The following is a 21,606-nucleotide window of genomic DNA, read 5'->3' as shown; positions in this document are numbered from 1 at the left end:
TGCCAAGATGAAGTCTGCACAATGAGGTGGGGTAAAACTTGGTCACAATTCCTGCATCATGAAGATGTGCTGTGACAACATCGTTTTGAAACTGGTGTCACCAGGCCCTTAGCAGAGAGCAGACTGAGTGTGAAGGCTCCTTATTACATGCTGCAGCTTTAAAGTCTGCCCTACAGGAGTTTGCAATCAGGATCTTATACCCGAGATACCAGATCTTTCCATTAAACAGAACTATTTCTTAGTGGGAAAAGAGAAATTCAGGGCTATATTAGATTTTGCACCACAATGTTTACATTTTTGTGATTTCTGCTGGATTACACACACATATTTTGTATATATAAAATTTCAATAACCTGCTGTGCAAGATAGAGTACATTGTCCTTGTCACTGTAGCTAGCTAAAATTAGACAACATAACGTACATTCACATTTAAGTTTAAAGAAGACAGTCCCATCATCTAGTCTGATTATCATTCGCACTATAATTAGATTAGCCTAAGGATTGAATTTCAAATGGTTTCCACAGCAAACCACAAATAATCCCTCCCTGTGCTTCCAACACAAGTATCAAAAACGTCACTATTATGGTAGACAATACAATAATGTAATTTATGCACCAGTTAAAGATCAGATCAGTATTAACCCATTATATGACATTTTTCTCATCATCCAGAACACATGCCTTAGGCTCTGTAACACATTTTTCATAGTGTATGATTAGTGGGAAAATAACAAAAATTGTTAGCAAACCCAAAGGTAATAGCTGATACTTATTTTCCCGACACTTTCAAGCACAGAAGCAGCATTTATAAAGAATGGAGGAAGACCCATTTGACATAAAGTTTTTAGTAAAATCTGACATGATCAAAGTGCAAACATCTGAGGGGAAAATTACCATGATATCTCCAGTAGATGAAGAGAAAATCAGCCTAAAGATGAAAATCAGAAATATTGTACAGCACCATTTTTAGTGAGGGCGTTTGACCCAATATTCTAATGCACAGAAGTACAAAAGCACAAGGGAAGGAAGAGCAGCCTGAAAGGTGATAAGGTAGAGTCAACAAAAGCTGAAAGAAATTGGTTTTCTCCTGGTACTTTCTCATTGGGAGGGACCAAGAGGTGACTCAGCTCACAGCAGCTATTTCTCAGAAGGGGTTTTCATGCCCATACTTTGATCCTACTGATCTCTGGTTTTCATTCTCACATGGGCACTAGGAATAAAAATGATGACATAGAAAGTCAAAGTTATGGTCTGTAGCAGCATTTTCTGTTTCTCAGAAACAACTAAATGTCATGTAGAACAAAAGAAAATATGTTAGGGAGAAAAAGAGAAGGGATTCCTTCAAAGGATGCTAAGAGTGTACTTGGAATTCTTAATTTCTACATTTCTCAGTAAACAAAAGGAAATTGTCAGCCAGCTCAAGGGTTTCCTACTCAACCATCATCCCCATCAATAGCTGATGCAATTTTCTAAGCCTCAAGGCATTTTTTATTTCACACCCTTGTTAAAAATAAATAATAGTGATAGCTGACCATTTTTGCTGGAAAATTAACAGGGATAAAGATTTTCAATTTCAGAATATGAAAGGGGAATGGGTAATGGAAATTTTCAGTAGGAGCCAGGAACAGGCATTTCATCTATGAGGCTTGAAGTTAGATGCTGGCTTTATACACCAATAGGAAGAACAACATTGTCATCCCATCCTCAAAAGTCCCTGTTCCACCAGCAAGGGAAGAAAAAACACTTATTACTGGTGCTGTCTGAATAAATCAAGAATAATAAACTATTTGGGTTATAGGAAAGAATAGATTCCAAAACCAATCTCCTTGATTTCCATTTTGATTTAAAATTCTTCCAATTACACTGACCTAGTCTATCTTCAGCTGATTCTTGTATTTAAGAATATAACTAGTTGAATATCAATTAGTAGCCTTAAAATCATCTGATAAAATGTCAGACATCACCAAAATTAGACAGGCAAATAGATGTGACCAAATTAAATTCAGCAGAAAACCACAGTGTGATATCACATGGAAGGGGCTGGATCAGTCTCAGTGTGATTGCGTTCGTGTATAGGTAAAGTTCATTTTAACAATATTAAGTTAGTTTTCAGTGGCCTTCTCCTGAATGCTTTCTGGCACACTTTAAGTTATGGCCGTGCTGAAAGAATTCAAATTTCTCTTTCTAAATACTTTTAAAATTCATTTCTCTGCTGCACTTTCGTTATTCTTCAGAAAGCTTTTGAAAGTAAGCAAGTGACACTAACGGGTACTATCAATCATAAGCAGCAGAATGCTCTGCTAACTCTAGTAAGAGAAAGTTTTATTTATCCTGGAAAAATATATGGCATCCCAGATCAGTGGTTGCTAGGTTATGCCTTTTGCATTACTTTATTCATTAGATTTGGTAACTGTATTCTTCAGACGCGAGTGACATAAAGTGACAAAGAGACAGACAAATCAGATGAGATGAAAACTCTAATAAGAATGTAGTGGTACACACAAAGATAATATTTTTAAGGCTTTGTGAAAAATGTTTCAGATAAAAGGAAACTGGCAAAACTTGTCTCACTGCCAGTTTTACAACTGCTGAAACAAATCTTTGCAGCTTTTTCTATAAAGTGAAGCCTCTGAAATATTTCCCCCTATGTTTTAGGGGAATTTGTGAGGCTTTGATTGTCCCACTAAAGCTCTGAAGCACTTTGCTTGGTTATTATTGCCTTTCCCTGATGTTCCTCTGGTAGACATATAATAAATTCCAGTGTTTTTATTACCGACTTATCACATGTTTATAGAGAGTAGTTTCAGAGCAGTGGTAAGAAAAACAACAGCCTCATATAGAGTCCACACAGCAGATTGAACTTTGGACCTATACACTCTGTGTATGGAAGGAAATTAATATACTGGAGAAAAAACAAACTCTGACCACTTCTGATTTTCTAATACTTCAGAAACTAGGAAGTTCTATGTACCGGTCAACCATTTCATGGTAAGAGATTTACTGTGGGTTGTATTAATATTTCTTCCTGAAATTGGCCCTTTGACAGGGAGAGATGCAGCTGCCCAGGTTTGATGGACTCAGACAAGACCTGGTGCTGGTCCTCCCAAGGTCTTCAAAACAACCCAGAGCTGTAGCTCAGTGGGACCAGAAGGAGGATTTCCCTGAGGCTGCTGCTTCTGGCATCTCACATTTATCTTGAATAAATCTTCTATCATCTTAACTAGTGATTTGACCACATCAGGTCAAGAATCCAGAACAGATTTCTGTGCATCAGGTAAAACCTGAAGGAGTATAAATGCAGCATGGGAGGAGTTTCAAAGAATACAAAAAGATATACAGAAAGTCTTCCCTTCCCATGTTAGGGAAAAGCAAAGCTTTAATTTTGACCCCAAAGAGTACAGGCATTCTCACACTTGTTCTCTTTCACAGGAATAATTTCTGAGCCATGAAAAATATTGGGGAAATCATAATCATGAACAACAAAAAAGTCAAATTTTAGGAAACTATTTCTCCTTCCCTTTTGGTTTTTGGGTTCTTAAGAGTGACTCATCTTCTTTCCAGGGTCCATATATGTTGTTATATTCAGAATCGGTAATGGAAACACCTTTTCAGCAATCTATTTGGAAATAGAGCATCATGGAAAAAATCAGTAACTAGAGACTTGCATTTGGCAGCCACCTCTCTCTCCCTGGCTTGCAGACTGACAAGCTGTCATTGAATTTCAAAACTGAAAACAGGAGTATTTGATTCAGTCATCTTTTGAAAATAGGTCTGGGATACACATTGTTTAGATTGGCTTAATATTACTACAAATATTGCAAAATTACAAGAGGATGTTGTCTTAGTTTCCATATGTGCAGCAAATGTGATTCTGTCCATATAGATTTTGTTCTCTACAACAGACAAGTCATATGACAATTTTCAAACATGACATGAGAACATCTATTAAGGAAATATCCAAATATTGTAGGAGTAATTGAATGAGACATAAAAGTAAAACCTGAAACCATAATGCAAAGGTTTGCCTTAAATGTAATGCTGGCAAAGCTTTATAGAAAGGGGTAAGCTCTAATGTAATTGTCAAAGGCTGTGGAATCAAAATCACCAGAGATAATTCAGAGTCCTGGGACTGGGCAAGGTGAATTCCCTGTGTCTGCAGTCAGAGACGCACAAACATACACACACAGCCTCAAGAAAATAAATTACAAAGTGAATTTTTGTACAATTATGCTGCCTTTGACTGACCCTGTACAAGAAGAGAGGGAAATGTCCCGGATGTGGTTCCCTGCTGTGCCCAGGACCTGGCACAGAGCCTACAGGGATATGTTTTGGGGAAAGCAGAGGAATGCAGAGATACAATTGTTCCAAGAGTTGAAATAAAATCATAGGATGATTGCTACCTCAGATTTGGGAGTGGGAATAAGAAGCCTGCATGGAAATAATTTAGTGTTTGATGAAAAGTACATGAGTAAGGAAGATGGGACGAGAGGGAAGTGTTAACTGATACAAGAGGCTAAGTGAATGAATAAAGGCGCAAAGAAGGGAGAAAGGACAAAAAGAGAGGGGAAGAAGAAAATGTCTGAGAGACTTGCTAACAGTGAAATGAAGGAAATGAATGCACAAACTTATTAGGAGTCACATGTAGGACACATTCACTTATAAGAGTGATACTCCTCAGAGATAAGGTAGGATTAGGGGCTGCTTTCCCTATATCATAACTTTTGCAGACATGTGAACATATGGTTGCAAAAGCCACTGTGAAATTCTAATTAGTGCTCATGTGCAGTTAATCCTCTTTTTAGGGGCACTCTTCTTCTGTGCTGCTTTTCTACAACTTAGTCCTTGTCTCATCATCAAAAGACAGAAATTGAAGTTTAAAAGGTCCACAAACCCCATTTTTCCAGGTGGTTCTGGTACACTAATCTGAAGTTCTACTGAGAAATTTCCCATGAAGAATGGAAACCTTTTGGTACACGTTTTAATTTGTTCCCCAACGCAGCAGATTGGCTTGTTTCAGGGTGGTGGCAAAGGGGAGTAAAGAGGAAATGAGGAGCAGCAGAGGTTACCTAACACTCTATTTTTGAAGGTAGCTCAATACGGTCTTTAATTTTTTTTCCATCAGCTGCAAGAGAAGGCAGTTGTGGGTAAATGTAGTTAGCAATTTAGTCACAGGATTTGTGACACTCTGTCCCCACAAATCTAGAAGCTGCACAAGCAGAAATCAGGCATTTCATACTTATACTTAGGGATGTTACAAAATTATATGCTAACAAAGATGTAAAATTAAAGCTGCCATCGTCTGCTTTCCCAGACATCTCTGGCTGCCATCTGTGTTCTCTACCTTTCCTTGAGGGAACATAAGACAACTTCCTGATTTCATATAATACAAATTCTAAAGCGCTGCCTCAAATTTACACCAGAGAGACCCTTTTTCTACTAGAGCTGCTGTTCAAATACTGTGATTTTTATTTTAACTAATGAAGTTTTAAATATCTGCCTCTTGAATGTCATTCACCATGATGTTCCCAAGTAAGAGCCTCCAGGTGAATTTTCTATATAACTGAAAATGCTTAGAGGTTTAAACAGTTGTTTTTTCCTAGCTATGAAGTAGTCTGCATACTCCAACTTCCAAAAAAGCCTCCTCAATTTTGAAAGAGAAGGACTTTGAATAGACTTAGATATGCTCCCCTGTTTACATATTATTTTTTCTTGAGAGCACATCTTTCATGACTGTCAGTCCAATCTTTGTATTTGGAGATTTGCCTCTTGGTGTAGTTCAAATCAGATCCAGAGGATGTTATAAAGCTGGCACATAATCTGAATGTGTTTATCAAAGAAAGTTACATGATGTCCACTTGTAAATGTTAAACCTATAATGGCTTTATAATAGAGATAAGAAAATAACTTAATCATATTTTTTATTTATAACCATTTTATTTGGGGGTTTATGAACCCTATAACTTCTTATTCACACTTCTCATCATGAAGTATCAATGATCCTGTTCCAGAGAAAGCAATAACATATTCATGCTAGTGAAAGCTGCCTAATGGTTTTATTTATGGGACTGCACAATTTGGCCTAGATCATATGGTAGTTGGGGTTTATGACTCATGCTCTTCCTACCATTTACAAGGGCGTGGTGTGATAGGACAAGTGGTAATGGCTTTAAAATGAAGAAGGGTAGATTTAGATTAGATATAAGGAAGAAATTATTCACTGTGAGGTTGGTGAGAACCTGGAACAGGCTGCCCAGAGAAGTTGTGGATGTCCCATCCCTGGAAGCATTCAAGGCCAGGTTGGATGGGTCATTGAGCAACCTGCTGTAATGGGACGAGTCCCTGCCCATGGGCAGGGGTTGGATCTAGGAGATCTTTAAGGTCCTTTCCAACCTAAACCACTATAATAAAACAGTGGCAGTACTGGAAAATACCACAGAAATGCTACTATGATGAAGTCCATTGAGACACAATGAATCTAGATTATTTTATTTGGTGCAGGGCTATGTGGAACATCCGTCTTGAAAAGAAATCATGATTAGGGCAATTACAAGTGAAAGCAAATCTTAAACATTATATCGTAGTATAGTATCTACTACACAGTCTGTATTGAAAATTTTGTCTTTAGAGATAAGGAAAGCATTGAATCCATTTATCTAACTATTTCTGAGTGTCTGGGAAGAACTCGATTAATGGGAGAAAAAGGAAGAGATGGAAACAGCAATCATATTCATGTGAGTATAGTATTTACTCTTTCTCACAACCAGCTGGGCTGACGAATTTTACCAAAGCCACTGGGAATTTAAAACACAGTATTAAGAGCTCCATGGCAATAAAAACATTTTTCTATTCCTTTACAGAGTCACTTTAGGTTTGTCCCAGGGAGCAATTGTGGTTAAGATACTATGTAAGTTAATGTTTTTCCAGGTCATGAGAAGAAGTGAGGTTGTAGAGGAGATAAGCCAGTATCAGAGGATGAGTAAAAGGGCAAGTATCATGTACCTTTCTTGTCTGCTTATTCTTTTCCTTACCTTCTGTGGAAGTTACTTCCTCCTTCAAGGTCTAAATAGGGTTCAGCACCTTCTTCCATATCCGAATAGCTCTCTTCAACCTCTACAAGAAATATTAAAAAATATAGTTTAATCTGATATAATGTTGCAGCCCAGATTTAAAAAAAAAATATTTATATATATATAAGTTTGAAAAGTGGGCCTTGAAAACTAAAACTGACACCATACAAAAGAGCATAAGGATCTTACAAAATACTTTCTTTAGAATAAAGGACTAAACCTTTCTCATGTCTATTTAATGATATAATATGAACTGTGAATATTCACACCAGAACCTCAAGTCCTGGAGAAGGTGTGAAATCATCATTGTGAATTCTGTCCAGGAGGAAAGAAACTTCTTCTGTAAACAGCTACAGGTGTTTCTCCAGCTGGGACCTGATCCAAAGCTTTTGGCGTCAATCAATCTGTTCCATTTGTTGGGATTTGGATCAGCCCCTAACTAGTAAGCTGATTCACCTCAAAAAGTGCTGGACTGGTCTTCAAACATCATGCAAAATAACACATCAGACACAAGACATGTTAAGCAGAAAGAATAAAATAACTTTGAAAATTCTTTACTGCTTATCACGATACAGAATTTAAACGTGTAAATGACTGCAACTATGTGTTCTATAATACATACATTATATTAGACACCTGTCACATTCAGCTTAAGGAGACTGAGCATCACACTGAGTGATAAGTATTTCTTAAAACCAGACATGATAAAACATATTTTTGGTGATTTAAAATTGTCTCCATACTAATGTCAAAATTTCATGTATTTCCCTGAACTGAATTTAATTTCAAACCTTTCTAAGTCATACCATTAGGCTGAAGATTATTGAGTGGTTTGGGGTTTTTTGTTGCTGTTCTTGGTTTTTGTCTTTTGTTGTTGTTTTTTGTTTTTTGAGATGTACCATCTGAGATATTGTGGGATCTCTGAATGTCATTTTAGGACCATAGTATGGACTTGCTGAGAGGACATGGTCTTCATTATTAATTAAAGCTAAATTTAGAGAAAGGTCTGGCCACGTTCAACTTTATCTGTTGCTCAGGAGAGGACATTTTAACTTATTTTCAAGTTTCTCAGAGCAGTGGGACTGCTGTTCCAGACGTTGTGTGATAATGACGTCTCATCATATACTATAAAGATAGTGGAGTTTGGGGCAGTGGTTCCTGAAATAGCACCAAGCTTTCTTTACTGGAACATTTTCACAGTGGAGGACACCTATGTGCAGAAGTGCCAGCGTGGGCTCAGGAGGTTGAAATTACACAGCCAGGGTCTGAAGGGCTCATTAGCTCTGGCTCGACTGACCCAGCTCACTGTTACTCCTCATACCAGAGCAGACTCCAATACAGGAGCCAGGGATTCGAGGCACTCAGCTCGTAAATGCATTGCAAGCATGCCCAAAATGTTAAGGCAGAACATCCTGGATTTAAATTTCTCAAATAGTATATATTATTTATGGCCAATACCTCAAGAGCTACCTTGTCAACCCCTTATATATAGCAGGAATTCACAAATAAGTAACAAGACATGCACATGCAACAATCATTTCAACCTGATGGATGCTTCATGAGGTTGTTTTGAGCAGAGCACAAGACGACCAAAAAAGCAGCAGCAGCTTGTTGCTTCATTTCCTGAAACTGATATCAGTTGTAATAGCGCATGCCACAATAATTTATAGTTTAAGACACACAAGTGCTGTCACCAAGCTGGAATCTGGAAGGAATATCCTGAGCTTTATTTAGCCTGTGAAGGTGTAAGAAAGACTAGACGCACAGGTTGTTCTCCAGTTTCTGTCAGTTAAAAAGTATGCTAGCTGAATCCTACAGGTTTCTTCAAGGATCAGCAGAAGAAATAACATTTGCCTACGAGAAAACTTGCAAAGCAGTTTCCTTTTGCTGTGGATCTGGGGCACTTCATAGTCACTAGATTATTAACTTGTGTGTGATCTGTGAGAACCGAGCACAACAGAATATAATGAGCTTTCCATAAACAGCTGCTTAAGAAAATTAATTTGGAGGATTTAAATCTGCAGCCTCTCTCAGACTTGTACTACTTAATCTTATGAGCACTTTCATTCCTTACAGAGGAAATCTGAGTAAGGCTCAAATGGCACAGAATCAGGACCAATGATTTTGCATTATATTAAGGAACAAGTAAATGAGGAAGATTTAGTTACTACAGATTTTCAGAATCTGTTTACTATCTTGACACAAGTATTAAATTCTAATAAATAAAAAAATGGTTTAAAATATGACCAATTTTTTTTTTCTTAGTTCCCCTTCATAATGTCACAACAGCACAGGCCTGATACCCTGAAAATGCTCATGCCATGAGGCTGCAAGGAAGCTTAGTGGTTGAAACAGATAATCATGGATGTTTTCCAATCACTCAGTATTGCACAGGCTGACAGTACCCCTGTCTGAATTGTCACCTTTAGGTATGGTAGTTTTTAGGGCTTGTTTATTACAAATGGCACCACTCATCCTTTTCAGCTGACAGATTAGATAGCTGCTGTCTTTCCCATTAATATAAAAAGATAAAGACCTTAAGAGAATATTTAAAAATAAAACATTAAGTGTGGCAGCACATTTGTACAGAGGGTCCATCAGTTCAATAAATAGGATGGTTAGTGATTAGCTGGTATTAGGCAATACTCTGAAGACCTGTCTCAAATGAAAACTAGCAAGGTAACTTGTTATGAGGTATCACGTATAAAGAGCACCAACTGGTAGCAGTAATGACATCAAAAGTAATACATGTATTTGTGAAATGATAGTGTGTCAGCTTTCCAGTTCTCTTATGTAGGGGTGCCACTTCCCCTTGCCCTGTTATTCTAAATGGGCCAATTAATAAACTTTGTATAATGAACACAAAGGTGCCCCTGTCAGCTTGTCTTTGCTTTTGCAGTTTCTAATAACTGAAAGCCTCAAACTATACAACTGAATGTAAAGATTTCATCCAGGGAGTCCTCCAAACCATTTTAGCAGGTGATAGACTATTAATTGACTTGGGAAAATGTTCTGAGGGGTAACTGTCTGAATTTCAAAAATCTAAGAGTAAACTCATTATACTAAATCATATATAGGTGGACCCAGTCGATGGTGATATGGCATCAGATGTACACCATGCAGTGAGAGGTCTTCAAATTTATACAGACCTCAACCTGTGAACAGAAAACTTACACAGTAATTGGAGCTACTGCAGATATTTTTACAGTTAACAAGTTTTTTTACAGGTGTTACAGATATTTCTTTATCCTTTCCCTTGTCAACCTTTCTAAGGAAGTTTCCAGAACAGGTTCATTTCCTTTGTTCCAATAGCCAGGACTGCTCCTCAGGTTAAGAACTTTGAGTCTCCAGCCTCACAGCCCTCTCTGGTGCCTACTTAACAGCGAGTCATCTGAAACTAATAGCCTGGTATGAAGAAACCGGCACTAAGCCAAATTGTTTGAGGGTTTGAGAAGATTCAACCAGTACTTAACAGTAAAATCTGCTCTGCTTTTTAATAGGACTGGGCTGGAAAGTATCTGTTAAGATACCATCCTTACACAAACATACACTGTCACTACACCATTGTCCCCCTGAGGATCACGCCACCGCCCAAAATTGATATTAACCTGGCAGTTGTTGTTGTTGCAATGAGAAAATGAACATAGGTATAAATATCATGCATCGTGGCCTTTAGAAATTATGCGAGACATCTGGATGCGTTTGCCTGACTAATGCCGCAAACACTTCCCGCCCCTCTGCAGCGAGCGGTGCCTGGTGCTCCTCGTCAGCTCTCCTGCTAATTAGGAGTGCCCTTCTGTCCAAATGAGAGGGTAAACAACAAAATGTTTCAAAAAGACAAAAACCCCATATTTTGTCCGCTTGGATTAGAAAACATAGTTTGATTTGGTATGTTGTTTAGTGCCAGTATGCTTAACAGAGGCATTCTACCCAACACAGCCACTAATAAAGCAATTGTAAAACAGAGGTAAATTTTTAGCATGTAAGCCTCATGGCCTTTTCTCAAAGAGTATGATATCCCTGACTCTCTGAAGACAACAGGATCATTTCTTGAATGAGGCACCAGCAGCAGAAGCTCAGGCTTTGGCCATGCTGCAGAAACGAGCACAAAAGTCTGGCATAGCCTGGCCCTTGGAGGAGCAAGATTTAGAGGCCAGAGTTTTGATAGGGTCTTGTCACATAATGATGTTCTCAAGAAGCCCTTACCATCCTATAATTTTTTTTAAATCTACCTGTAGCTTCATTGAAGCGAGCAGGTATGTTTACTTGTGGTGCAGTGACAGCTTAATTTGTGGTACCAGTTGCTAGATTGGTGTCTTTGTTGTATACCACAACTCTGCTTCCAAACTCTTACTCACTGAAAGCAGCTGTTGATACTATAGCCCAGCTAATGTCTTCTCTGCTTTTTGTTCATTCTTCCTGAACCTTGGATTTCTCTACCCTGTGCTTACTCCCTTTCACTTGGCAGAAAAATGTATATAGGAGACAACACATCCAAAATTTACAATGCCATAGAAAAAGCAGAACATTATGTAATTCCACAGGCACAAGGATTATTAATTTCATTCACTCCTAGCAGGTTTTATACCTGTACTGAGGTGCTCAATTGTTTGCAGGGGTGGAAACCACACTGTGCTGCTGGCAGCCCTCACCCGTCTGCTCTGAAGCCACCTCGGGTACAACTGCCTGAGCTTTGACAGCTCCTTCTGATTGCAGCACAGACACATGCAGAACCTTCCCTCATCCCCAGAGCTACTCCTGGGGTGAAAGACTTACAGCATTGCTTCTTATTTGATGCTGAGCCAACTATTTCCATGATTCTTAAAGGCTTTGCAATGCAACTGTGGAAAAATGTGCAATAGACAGGGTTTTTGTTGCTGTTGCATTTGCTCTAAGGCCATTCTCCCTCTCTGTTTCCTTGTGCCCATGGCAACACACTGTAAAACTCTATCCCATGAAAAACAGCTGATTGCTGGTACTGCCCGATAGCTACCAGAAAGCATGAAAGCTGATAAAAAATGGTTCACATTTACTCTCTCCTCCCTTTAAGCCAGCTGTTTAAAAGAAAAAGGGGGGCAAATTGAAAATGAACAGCAGCAGTTACAACCTGGGTGAAGTCAAAGTCACACTGAGGAGGAAAAGGTCTCTAATTTGATTTCAATTCATGCTGCACAGGGGAAGCAGAGGGTGCAGCGGCATTCTCATAACTTTTCATTAATCTCAGCGGGCAACCGGTTCAGCTAACGAGACACATGCCAGCAGAATGCCAGGCTGGTGACAACCTGCAGAAGGTACAGAGGAAGAAATTGCTTTACGGCGAACTTAGTGTCTTTGGTGGGGTTGGTGCAGCCCTGTTGAGAGCAGGAGGGAGGCAGGTTGTGCATGGAGAGGCCATGTTCTGCTGCTCCACACAACACGGAGGAATGAGCTGTAGGCAAACAAGCTCTTCTCAGAGCAGGTCAGAGGGAACCAGCTGCAGTAGAAGAGACAATTAAGAGCAATAACACACTGCTCAGGTGAAATTAGTGTGTGCATCCTCACAGGGAGCAATATCTCTATGAACAGCTTCAGCCAGGCAGAACAAATATTTGTTTGTCTGGAGGAAGGGGCTACTGGGGACTAGAAGTAAAATTGTGTTTCAGCCTGTGAATGTCTTCATGAGTTTGGTTTGGTGTAATTCATCTGTGTTAGACGGCTAAAATGATGTGGGGTTTGTTTTTCTTTTCCTCTAGAGAAACACACAACATGTTAACCTGATCCATTTACAAATAAAGCAGCTAAATAGGAATACAGTGAAAGCCTGGGACAATCTAAGCTAGCATGTGGTACGGTTAGCATTGACAACACTCATTAGGAAGGTAAATGGTGCCTAAAACTGTTTTCAAGCAACTTATCAGAGAATATTTTTCTTTCTGAGCTATATGAAAACATAACTTTGCAAAAGAATCTTTGTTAAATGGTGATGCCACAGCAAAGTGAAAACTATTCAGAGCTCACTCACAAAAATAAAGTGAATATTTTATGGGTACTTTATATCATGAATGATTACTAAAAGAAAAAGACTTAGATGGTGAATTAAATTGTTGTGTTTATGTGTTTGATTAACTGTCTGTAAAAGGAATGCTATGTAACAAACATGCAGTGAGCTAATATTGCATTTCAAGCTATATTGCTTTTATAAAAGAGAATAGTAATCAAGTATATTTGTTGTGACTAAAAGAACTATATTCAGGTTGTTGCATTTTCCATCTCAACCAAATTAACTTTCTAAAGTTATTGAAGATGAACATTAAATATACAGAAATTATCAATAAATAAGCTCCTCTAAAACCTTCTTCACTCCTATGTCAAATCTAGTATGTTTAAGATAAAATGAGTCGAGAGAATTAAATGTTATTCACAATTATGGACGTATAATACCCAAAATGGGAAGAACTTGATCTTAGTAACAGTAAGTAATTCCAAGCAACTTCCACCGAGCACAAGATTAAAAAAGGCTCATGAACTTCACCAAGAGCACCCATACGTATAAAGGTAGAACATAAGAGCGGCTTTACTGGAAACTGAGCTCAAAAAGATACCCTGTTTTTCAACTTAATGAGAAAATAAGTTTGGTTGCCTTAAAGACATATCTTAAGGAATTATTTCATTAACTATAAATGAGCTGCTGTACCACTATCAGAGAGTACAGAGAGTCCAGTGCATAACTTCAGGGCTTATGCAAAGAAAAAAGTAGCTTAAATAATGAAACATTTTGTTTACACTGAAGTTTAAACACAGGTGCTTTTGTGTTTTTTTTGTTTGTATGGGATTTTTCCTTCCCTCTTACATTTCTTCTCTATGAGTAATTCAAATAATTGTATTTCATAGTTGCTATAAGACTTGCTCCTACAAACATTAAAATCCATGTAGAAAAAGAGTTGGTTTCTTTCTATTCAGTGAAGCAGGTCACATTTTCCCTAAACAAAATTAGAGTCTTTCCTGACTGGAGCATATAGATATGGACACAGGTCAAAGAAGAGCGATTAGTGTTTAACAAGGTAGATCCATCCTGAAGACACATGTCCCTTTTGGGACACGTTCAGGCCCCATTGACAACACTGAGGTTGGCAAAACTAGAACGTACTGGAGAAGAGTTGACTAAGTAGTAAGAGCAGATGAAAGAACAGAGGTTTGAGGAATTGATAAAAGACTATAAGATAGAGGTTTCAACTGAAATTTTGAGCTTTGTTTTGGTAGAAGCGAGTTTCTATAATCTGTCAGCAAAGATTGTCCATCCAAACACAGACGGACAAAGAAAAGGTTGTGCAGTGTATTGGATTCCTTTCTGTTCAGGAAGGATGTTCCCACAATACTTTCAATTTTCAATATGGATGTTATCATACTTTGAGTTTGGTGCAAAGAACAGTGAATTTTGCAGCTTGTTCTGGGCACTGCAATTCCCATCATGAAATTATTAGCAAGAAGGAATGAACAGTGATTATGATAGAACAATGAGGTTATGAATATGCCTTGTTCTTACCAGTTAAAAATTATACTCCTGTGATCTGCTTTGCTCTATTTTGGAGGTACTTTTTAACTTGGGAAATTTTCAATAATGGTGTTAAGAAGAAAATTCCTAGAAATGCAGGGAGAGCGTCACAATCAGAAAGTTCACAAATTCCAAAATGTTGTGTTCTTCTGACAGTTCATTCAATCATTTTTAGTAAAATACATCTGTAGCCATTGTGTAATCCCCCCCACACATGTAAATTATAACGTGGAATGTCATGATTTATTTCATAGCATAAAAGCTGTTAAATGAGTACTGACAGCACCATTAGCGTTTTGATCTTGAACTGAAGTGCAAGTCAGCTCTGCTTAAGTCACCATTCTCATGAGCCACAAATAAATGTGCAGTTAAGAAGGGTGCCACAGGTTAATCAGAGCTGAATTAGTAAAGAAAAATTAGTAAAGAAGTGAGCAATTCAGGAAATGACATGCTGAATCCCTTACTCTAACATCAGATTTCTGTAACCAGCCGACACCTGGTGCTAAAGACTCCAGAATAAAGCAGAATACTAGAACACGGGCAGAAAACTTGGTTCATTGTGAAGGAACTAAGAGGTATTGATATTATTTCAACAGCTGAATCTTGTGTTCTGGTTGCTTCCACCTACACCTGACAACTTGTTCCCACTCTTGGGAAGCGGAACTCAGGCGGGCCCCACTGTGACCTCTGCTTTTGGGAAGAGTCCTGGGGAAAAGTGAAGCAGAGATCACCAAATTGACTTAGCTAATAGTGCTCCTTCATTTATCCCACCAAGAATCAACCAATACAGTTGTTCTGCCCTAAACCCCAGATTCCTTGGTATCAGCCTCTAGAAAATAAAATTAGTCTTCCTGCTTGCACTGCAATAAGATATTTAATTTATATTCTTAACTTCTTCTGAGCTAACATAAATTAATACCTTAAACAGTCACAAATCATCTTTTCCTGAAAGTCATATTTAGTTTCACTTGTTCCCTATGCAATGCTCCTTGTTTTGTTCTTCCTCCACACACTTGAACCAATTATTTTTTTATCTATTAGATACTGCATATTGTCTTTTTTGGAGGGGAAAAACTAGACATCTGTCCCTAGAACCTTATAAATTCTGTTGTATTATAAATATTTATCACAACAATTTTAATACTGACAGCTGTGATCCTTTAACTTGCAGAGCCTGTTTTATAAAGGGCTGAGCACTCTGTATCTCTTCCCAGTTTCCAAAAGATTAGAGATTGCTCATCTTTGGCACTCCACTGCTGGGGCTCAGCGTACTTCAAGGAGGAACTGTTCCTTCCTAATAAAGAACAATTGTTTTCTCTCCCAATATAGCTGTCATCCAAAGTTTAGACAGTATTTTTAGCTTTACGTGCTTTTTCATCTGAGCTATTAAAGTCCAATCTATTATTTCAAGCTAAAAACATAAACCACTCAGCCTCCTAAACTGGTTGGTTAGCTTGCTCTTGAGTCATCCATAATAATTTACAGCTTCCATGAGAACTTCCAAATTCAACAAGTATAGTTTGTATATAGTTGTTTATTAACTTTTCTCCTGTAGGTCAACTCAGAACATTCCAAAAGGGGAATATAAATAATTTTCTTTTTTTCTAAATGAAGTTAAATAGAAGATACCTTCCTTTTTCCCCTGTTGCTTACAAAAGTCTACTTCAGTAATTCCAAACTGAAATAACTGTTAAATAAAAAACAAATAATGCTTTATTGTCATGCTGAGGTAATTTCTCACTCCAAATGGAATGTTTCTTTTCTCATTTAGAACTCCAAATGGGACCTTGGTTAATGGAACAAGATGGCCAGTCTTCACCAGCACTGAACAAAAATATTTGACATTAAATACTGACACTCCAGAGATACTGACAAAATTACGTGCCCAACAGTGTCGATTCTGGAATATTTTTTACCCCAAAGTTCTGGAAATGACAGGTAAATATGCTTTTGGAGATGCTTTTATATAACTTTTGCAGAAGGATTATTTGCTTGATATTAACACAATATTTCAGTTTAAATCTGAATTTCCAGGAGATGCTCAGGTGTTCGACAAAACTGCCCGTGTTGTGGTGAGGGTTTAATGTGTCTAACATTATGTGCCTAAGATATGTTTATGGGATGTTATATTTGGATAATATTATCTGTTATTTATGGGATTATATTATTATACAGTTAATCCACAGAGGATATTAAGCACGTCATTGTTGCCAAAAGGGGATTCTGTTCCACATCTCATAAGAGATTGTGTTCTATTTCTAGAATGTCAATCATTGATAACAACCAAGAGACTTCAGGATTTGCCTATGCAAAATAGAACTGATTTGTACCTGACCGTATACACAATGAGTTCATGACATTTCACTACCCAGAAAAATAGAAGAGGAAGTTTGTGTCTTTAAGCTCAGTGGAACACAAAGGACTCAGGTTTCCTTTAGAAACTCCATGTCAATGTCCTTCTAAAACCCAAACAGACCGAGCTTCTGGACTTTAAAGGAATTGGTTTTATGAAGTGGTTTTGCAGCTCTGAAGCTTCATTTTGCAGTTTGACTGAGGGGACACGGCAGGGGGAAGTCTTAATTTCAAACAATAAGATACCATTTCTAAATCTTAATTAGTAATTTACATGCTTTCTATAAGATTCTGTTTGAATGTTAGTCTTAAAAATATGTAAAATTTCACAGTGCACAGATGATTCTTTTGGAAATAATTTATTCCTACAACTGCTCAACTTTTATCCCCTCTCAATAGATATTTTTCAATTAAATCAAGAGAAACAAAATCAGTAGGTAAAATGAATAATTTATAAAAGTGATGCTTTGCCACGTGTCTACATCTGTCAGTCCTTGAAATATTGTAGCAGAAATACAGTTTTTTTCATTTGTTCCCTATACAATCTTACACAATTCTGACAAAGAAACCTTAAAATTCTGCTTACAAACATGATCTAATACTTTGTATTGTAATAATTCTCTTCACTGGAATATTATTTTGGATTTCCTATCTCCTTTTATGCCCAAAGGACAGTGCATGCCATAAATACATGTATTTTCTCATTTTCTGAGTGTCTATCTTTTCTATTACTTCTTCCATTGAAACATTCTTAGAAAAAGAAGGTTGCTTTAATAGGTTATGATATAAGATAACAGAGAACAAGAAGGGAATTTTATGTTATCATTATTGCAAGTTATAGTTCAGATAGACAAAGTGGAATTATATCAGGTAGAACTTTAAGAGTACAATCAAACTGACTTATTTTGCAGAAATTGCCTGGGGATTTCTCATTGTGCCAAGAGGTCAGAATTTGACATGAATGTGCTCGGTAATGAACCACTTGCTTAGTTACTGATCCACTCCTGGCACAAGACTTGTTATCCCTCCTGAGGTCCTCTCAGCATATAATGGCCAACTCCAAATGTGTTCAGCATCTGAGCAACCCTGTTCCCACAACAGGCTGGGTAAGACAGGTTCCTTCAGGCAGTTAAATGGATGAGAGAAGAAAATATTTGGTCCCTGCCATGTTTACGGTTCAAAATTTTCCATTTTCCTCAAGCAACAAAATCTGATACGTTCCAAAAAAATTTGTCATGGTTACAGATTGAGAAAATTGATAAGAAAGAAATAAGCCTCACACGCTAACAAAACAGTAACAGCCACATACAAAATATTGGCCTATATATCACAAGTGTTTTGTACAATTTTGGAAGATTTCTCAATGTTTTCCTCTTCGATTTCAAAATATAAAAATATAATTGAAGACCTGAGTCAAAGCTCGTTGTTTTGCATCTAGCTTAATTATAATATAATCATTAACCAGGTAAACTGGACCTAGAAGTGCCTTACACAGGCTCTCAGTTCCAACTAGACACAAGCAGAACTTTTTTCTGATGACTTGCTTCTAAAAGAAACACACTGAGGGAACAGTAAACAGCAAGTGACTCTTAAGTAGCTTTTAGAGCAATCATATGTTAATTACAAAAGCATCTATGTTAGGTTTTACTTCCTTAACACAATCATTAATGCATCTAGAGCCCTAACTATTTATATATGCCTGTTGCTTTTTGATTATAGAAAGCTGCAGGGAGCCGAGCTCTCCATTTGTGTTCCATTACTATTTTTGTGTGCCTAATACATATTTTATTATTTTATATTACTGCATCATACATCGCCTATAGAGATCAAAGTAGGTAACGTAAATACATTATATTTTAAAACAACCCTAAAATGATTTTCAGTGTGGAGATAGAGAAAAGTTGAACCTCTTGAGCAGTGAATAATCAAAATGATCGTATTTAGTATGATCTTCCAAATAATATCTGGATTCCATGGAGCTAAATACTCATGGTAGTAATATTAAAAAAAAAATGTGACTAATTATAAAATTCACCAACAGAATTAGTTTTCAATTTCCATAGAGTTAGATTCTGTATTCATTATGGACACAGAAAAGTGAACTAGTCAAAAATAACCCCACCAATACTACTGCACCTACTGACAAAACCAGACTGTGCTCAGTGCACCTATGGGGAATAAAATATGTACCTTAACAACCTGATTTCTTTCAGACTTCAGTACCTTGCATCCCAGGTCACAGGAGAGATAAAAGCCCTTACAATATTTCATCTCCCAGAGAGCTCTATTGACTTTTGGAAGAAGAAAATAAAAACCAAAAGTTAAAAAGAAACCAATCTTGAAGTCCTTAAAAATACATATACCAAAAAAAAAAAAATATATATATATATATACACACACACATACTGTTGTGGTTAAGAGCACACTGATATTTAGAGTGTTTGATTAAGAACATTGAATAAAGATACTGAAGTATAGATTCTATTTGTTTTTTCCTCTCTGAACATTTGTGTAGAAACTATCCCCATGAAAATTCACAGCATAGATAAATTCGTATCGTTTATCGTACTAATGAATCAAAAACTTTACAGGCACCCACATTTATGAGGACAGAAAAAATGATTCCAGCTTGTCATCCCTTAATAATCATACTATATTGTAACAACTACATGGCCTTTGTCCCAATCTTAATGTTAATACCACAAAAATACTTTTAAGATTAGCACTTTATTGGCACATCTAGCACTTCAACAAATGATGGTATGGACATAAATTTAACTCTGCTACAACACCATTAAAGGGCTGGATGCCTGTGTGGAAAGAAAAGAAAGGCCAGCTGTCTGCGCTGACACTGCCAGAGAAGATTCCAAAAACATAAAAATAAGCCAACATACACCACACCTTTCATTTTTTTTGCCTGTTATACTGGGACCTGAGCACTGAGGTGTTATTCATTGCCTATTGAAACCTCCCCTTCTCTCCCTGTAAACTTCCCTGGGCTCTGTGTTAGGCTGATTAGTATTACTACAAAGTTTGGGATTGCCTAAATGACTGCAGACAGCAAAATCAGCTCCCTGTGTTGTTAGCTGACTTCCCCACTATCACATTGCAGTATCCACTGCTCTCAGCTGTAACTATTGGTCAAGTAGAATTCTCTCTCCTGTCAGCTCATCTAAGTCACGGGTGGTTGCTTCAAAGAGATTGATGATGTTGATGATAATGGGATGCATTGACTTGTGACTTCAATTTGGATCTTATCACTGAAAAAAAAAAAAAAAAAAAAAGCAAACAAATGGGAATCCAAGTTCTTATTTCAGTGTTTTCCTTCCCCCTTTTGTCTTTTAGATTCATAATGGTGGCTACTCTGTATTTCTCATCTTTCTCTAGCTGACTCACTTCTTTGCCGTGATCTTTAAGTAGTGCTGAAATGCTTCATTAATCTATACTCTAGAACAGTGGCTTTTAATGGAACATGTGTGTGTAAAGGTATTCCAGTTTCTGTCTATGGTCAGACTTCAAGCACATCTAAACCTGAGTAAAAGAGAAGGAACAAGGTATTTTAATTCATAAGTGGAGGCTTTGTCTAGATTAATAAAACTGATACCCATAGTCAAGAATAAGACAAGAAATGCTGTTGAGGCATTTTTCTCCAAATGATGCTATTACTGTTTCATACACCCATTTGAAATATGTGGAAAATTTGGTCTTTACCCAAGACCCCAGCTACATCTTTAAATTAAGAAACATGCAAAGGCAAGTTCTTACAGTCAGGAAAGTAAAATGTTGTTCATGGCTTCTCATAGTTCTGCAAGTCACATCTGCATAGCTTAGGAATCAAAACATGGTTTTATTGTTACCAGCATTACCAATCTGCTTTGAGTTAATGACAATTTTGGCCTGCAAAAAAAATGTTACAATTTATCTTTGATCTATGATGTAACAAAGCTTATTTATATCTGTCAAGTCTTAAAGCAAGACAACAAACCATGACAGATGCTCTCTGTTACCCCTCACCCTCCCTCCACCCTCTCCTTTAGATCAGAAGAAGGATAAGGAAGATAAAGAGAAAGGAAAAGAGACATAGACAAAACCAGGATAACATCTTTGAACTCGGGCAAGAGGAACATAGCTAATTTTTTAAACATATTTGTTCTTCACAATTTACCTCTTGACTAGAAGCAGAAGTATAGAACCTCCCCATGAAAAAGTATCTTAGTTTTATTTCTTGTCTGCCTGAAACCAAGAAGTAATGTAACTCTCATTTCAAAGTCTCATTAAACTGCCATCTGGATTTCTAGACCAAAACGGTTTGGAAATGTTGAGCTAAACTGCAGATAAGCAACCAAATTACTGGATGCTTCTCCAAACTTAATCTCTGATTCTGTTAACTGTCTTTCCAGAATATTTTCTCTACTGATGTGTAAAACACAAAAGTATTTCATTTTCACATAACCAGCTAAACTTGCAGCACTGGCAGATCATAACAAAGGAGGAAATGGTGTATTTATGGAGGGAAAAGGTCTGTGCTCCACTGCAGCAGAACATAAAGTCAAAAGAGCATAAAGAAACCATGGAACTGTTTTCTCATGAACACATTTACCGATCTTTTTTTGGAAGCAAGATATGTCAATACGGGACACCAAGATAATTAAGTCC

The 21,606-nt window shown here is 37.3% G+C and overlaps 1 protein-coding gene across 1 annotated transcript in view; it reads left to right on the top strand.

Moving 5' to 3' along the window:
- Window positions 1–21,606, top strand: part of BCHE (butyrylcholinesterase) — a 29,869-nt gene that overhangs the window by 7,079 nt on the left and 1,184 nt on the right. Inside the window, exon 3 of the mRNA XM_082056129.1 lies at window positions 16,370–16,536. Within this exon, the coding sequence (XP_081912255.1) occupies window positions 16,370–16,536 (167 nt within the window). The remainder of the gene's footprint in view (window positions 1–16,369; window positions 16,537–21,606) is intronic.

The sequence above is a fragment of the Streptopelia decaocto genome (assembly GCF_964273445.1).
Source record: "Streptopelia decaocto genome assembly, chromosome: 6".
Lineage (NCBI taxonomy): Eukaryota > Metazoa > Chordata > Aves > Columbiformes > Columbidae > Streptopelia > Streptopelia decaocto.
The sequence above is the reverse complement of the archived record's forward strand: the minus strand, read 5'-3'. Positions and strand labels throughout refer to the sequence as shown.